At 35.9% G+C, this 4,828-nt stretch overlaps 1 protein-coding gene across 1 annotated transcript in view; it reads left to right on the forward strand.

Moving 5' to 3' along the window:
* Positions 1 to 2,706: 2,706 nt before the first annotated feature.
* Positions 2,707 to 4,828, forward strand: part of LOC106881187 (tetratricopeptide repeat protein 7B) — a 44,940-nt gene continuing 42,818 nt past the window's right edge. The window contains exon 1 of the mRNA XM_014931479.2: positions 2,707 to 3,440. Within this exon, the coding sequence (XP_014786965.1) occupies positions 3,320 to 3,440 (121 nt within the window). The 5' untranslated portion in view covers positions 2,707 to 3,319. The remainder of the gene's footprint in view (positions 3,441 to 4,828) is intronic.

The following is a 4,828-nucleotide window of genomic DNA, read 5'->3' on the forward strand; positions in this document are numbered from 1 at the left end:
TCACAGAGCTACAGACCCAATTCTTATCTATGAATACTGTAGTTTGCTACCAGTAAATAACTACCTATAATGTTGCTAAGGTGACCTTGACTGCAACACACTTTCCCTCATCTTTCTCTGCACAACAGCAATAACTAGCTACACCTATCCAATCCAGATACTTATGCTTCATCAATCATTTTCAATACACACTGAACAAGAAGGTTTTAAACTGCTTCAGACTGGCCTCTGCATAGCAGAATAGTGTTTCTTCTCTCCCGTATTGGTGTATGACACAGACCTCATACATCCAACACATTAAGACTTTGGTGACCTTTAACATCTAGTAGCTCCAGAAGATCCTTTCAACCACTCAGTGAAATTATATTATTCACAGAAAACCTCTGTTGAATTCTCACTATACGCATTATCTTGCACTATCTTGAACTGGAATGAGATGATTTGGCACATTCATCCTGTTTTAAAAACAGTACTTTTTGGTACTAGAGATGAAATGTTGCTAAGCATTTTGTCCCGCATGCTAACAATTCTGCTAGCTCACTGCCTAAAGTTCAGAGAAATATTACCTTTGTTAATAACAGAGGTACTCTCTTTTTGAGTGAAAGCAAATTGTATGATACTAATATATGAACTGTGGTGCTGCATGGTAGTGAGACACAACCCTTGCTCTGGCACTCCATCACTGTCCTCTTTTATCTCCTTTCCAACTATTCCCATCCAACCCTATATAATGTGGGGTAGCCATGACACCTGTGGTTGTCCTCTTACCATACTTTAGCTCTTCAAACACCCGGCATAAAGCCACCTTCTCCTCTTAAAAACTTCCTGTCACTTAGTAGCAGGAGCTTTTTCATTTTCCTTTTTCCCTGTTCTTTTTCTGTCTTGCAAGTTACTTAACAACCTCACTAGTGCTGGTGACATGTAAAAGCATTCAGTATACACTGTAATGTGGTTGGCATTAGGAATGATATCCAGCTGTAGAAATTGTAGCATGTGGTTATGACAAAGGCTTGGTGTCAGTTTATATATATTAATTCTATGTTTTATAAGGCTTTATGAGTATACAGAGTCAATTTTATATTAAGATTGTATTTTACATGTATTGAAGGTCTTCAACAGATAACTGATAATTTAGCTGGTCTTTTATGTCTCTGCAAAAATATATGGCCGTGTTGATTTTTTATCATCTCTGATTTGGTTTAGAGCTGTGAAAATAGCTATTAGGAAAATTGTGCTGGTTTGTCTGGAGGTAAAACTTCATGAATGAGATGATGACTGCAACAAGTGGTAAGATGCTGTGTTGAAGAAGACTCATCCAATCCATGCAGAAGTACAAAAATGGATGTAAAGTGATGATGATGATGATGCTATTTCAGCTATAAATTATTGTCTGATTAAAAGATCAGTCAGTCTATCAATAATTACCTTTTACTTGTTTCATTCATTAGACTGTGACCATTCTGGGGCACTGACTTGAAGAATTTTAGTTGAGTGAAACGACCCCTGTACTTATTTTCTTTTAAGCCTGGCACTTATTCTATAAGTCTCTTTTGCTAAACCACTAAGTTACGGAGATGTACACATACCAACACTGGTTGTCAAGCAATGGAGGGGGACCACCAAAGACACACATACACACATGCATGCATGCATACATACAAATATATGTATATATATATAATAGGCTTTCAGTTTCTGTCAGCAAAATCCACCCACAAGGTTTTGGCCAGCCTAAAGGTATCACACAATTTTGGGGGAGGGGCCAGTTGATTAGATCAACCCAGTACGCAACTGGTACTTAATTTATCGACCCCAGTAGGATGAAAGGCAAAGTTGACCGCGTGTCCTGTGTATAATGACAGCATAATGAAATTATACAAGATGATTAAGATGATACTGTCTGCTTCGAAATTTTCCTCAACTTAACCAAAACTGAAGAGAAAAGTTGTTTTGAAATGCTTTCAAAAGATTAAAATTAGTTAATTTGCATTGATTAATGTATCAAATTTTTAAATAAGTCAAAAGTATTAAATCACAAAATATGATAGGCAAATTAAACTAGTTCAGTCAAAGCCAAGAGGGAGCTTCTACATGATCAATCACCTCACTAGAAATAGCAGCAAAATCTTACGTAAGTTACACCCGACTAACTTATAAAACTGAATAACCCAATGGATGATGTAGATCAGTTCTTCTCTGTCTCTTTATTAATAGGAAAACACTACGATTATGCATCCATATAATTCTTCGTCCTTCGGTATGGGGTTGGACACGTTTAAAATCATACGCCTTAATTAAGCAGAAATTTGACCGTCCTCTTTTCAATCAATCCCACAGGTCACTTTAACGTTAGACGACATTCGAGGGCTCGGCAATTTCTTGTTGAAAAATCACATCGATAATTTGTTTATAGCAATCAAATGCTCGTGTTCATTTAAGGTCACTCCCTCCATCAAATCGACATTACCTGTACAGGTGCACCATGTGCCACATGTCAGATGACGAAATGATCGTAGAACAACATGAAATAATGTGCTTTACTCAAGAAGACAACACAACGCCCGGTCTCTGAATCGAAATCACGATCTCGCAATCGTGAGTGCAACACCCAAACCACTAAGCCATGCGCTTTCACCCGCACGCGCGCACACACATATACACACACACACACACACACACACACAGAAAGGAAAAAAACAGGACGATCACGAGTGAAATGTTTTGATCATAGGTCAGTTGGATCAGAGCCGATGTGGAGCTACGAAGCCACACCTACAAAATCAATCATTTTAAATTTATATTTTTCAAATTAGATGGTTATGGGCTCGTTCTTCTATTTAGGATACAATCCAGACCTCTGAACACACACAGCAATTTATATTTATTCGAGAGTATAAAGTTCTAATTGTTTAGATAAGGTCGAATACGTAGGTATACACACATGACAGTCAGATAGTATCACTTGTCATTAATGATTATCGTATTTTTCAGACATCGCATTATTATGAAATATAATAGATTAATGCAAGATTTACTGCTTATATATGGAAAAGTAATCACTTCTTTTATCTAGCAGTTTTATATATCTTTATAGTGGGAGGTAATTCTGCTCGAAATCAAGGTTCGCTTATATTAATTATTATTAAATGTGCATGTATAATGATGAATGAATATAGAAATTAATATTTTTTGTGAAGGAAATATAAATTATACTAAAAGAAATATATATCAGTGAAATTCATTTCATAAACACAAAAAATAAAACAAATCTATTGAAATTAATGTAACTAGCAGACGACTTTGTACAGTTTCCTGTGTAATGGCGGCGAAAGTGAAGCCATCCCGGCTGGAGGCTGAAATTGAGAAATGTAGGGCCGAATGCAGCTGGCAAAGGGCTTTAGAATTTGTCAGACAACTTGTTCACAAGTCTCCAGGTTTTGGTAAGTCAAGTCTTTTCAATCCAGATTTTTTCTTTGCTGTTTTTTTCCGTTTTCACTTCCTTTGACTTTTATTGCAGTAGTGGCTTTTAACGCAAATGCCACATCAAGGAAGTTTCCTTCTCACATCTGTTGGATTTTCCTTCTTGTAATATATGAAACACCTATTCAACAGACATCGTAGCAGTAGAGATATTATGGATTCATGCCAAGTTTATTGTAACCATTGATATTCATGCTGTAAACTTAAAAGCTTTAGTGTACATACGAGGGGGCGAGCGTTGTTGAGCGATAGGTAACAGCACGGTCGGAACAAATCCGCGATACTGTTTCGATACCTGATCGAAGACTATTTCATTGCCTTCTGATTACACTTCTAATATTCCTGTCAAAGGCACGAATGCCATAACTTTCAACTGTACTTCTTTGATGCCTAAGATCTATGTAGCTGATAATAAAAGAATACCCCAATATATGTTTACATGAGTGTCAAGTGCTGTAAAGTAGGATGTAAACTCTCGGTGAGTGGGTGTCCACGTTACTGTTTCGATGTCAAGTCGATGCTATTTTCTTTCCGTTGACGCTGGTAAGTGCTTTTCGGACAGATCCAAATGCCACAAGAATCCTATTTCCTCATCTCCATAAATAGTTAGACTATCTGCTAATACAAGAAATCAATAAATTTCAGCTACATATATATATATATATATATATATATATATATATATATATATATATATATATATATATATATATATATATACATATATACATTGCATAGTGGTTGGTCGGCTTATATTATGCATTTATATGGTCATTGTAAACTTTTTCGATCGCAAATTGTTTCTGGACACACATGCATGCTGGCATCCATCCATCTACACACACAGATGTATACACATGTAACGTGTGTGTGTGTGCTGTCTTAATGTATCGCCATGAATCAGTGATATATAAATGTAACAATTAGATCCATAACAAGAAGTTATATAATCATTTCTCTTCTCGCTCCCTGACCGCTGTTGTCCATTAACCTAGTTCTTTAAACGAGGTTAATGATCACAATCCCTTCCACACCCAAGTCATTGAGGTTTGTAGAAACGAACCCCTTGCGATTGGGAAGATAAATCGCAAACGAAGATCTATGATAAACTGTACAGTTCCTGTTGTTATTTAACATTTCAGTGCAGGGAGATCAAATATGATTTTTCATTCTGTTGATGTATACAATTATACAGTCGACCAAATTGTAGTATGTATGATTATGCAGTACTGTTTACCTTACATATAAATAAACATACATCAGATGTTACATGTTACGTTTTGTACCACAAAATAAACAAATCTCTTTCTCTCCTTCATATTATATATATATATATATATATATATAT

The sequence above is a fragment of the Octopus bimaculoides genome, chromosome 4 (assembly GCF_001194135.2).
Source record: "Octopus bimaculoides isolate UCB-OBI-ISO-001 chromosome 4, ASM119413v2, whole genome shotgun sequence".
NCBI lineage: Eukaryota > Metazoa > Mollusca > Cephalopoda > Octopoda > Octopodidae > Octopus > Octopus bimaculoides.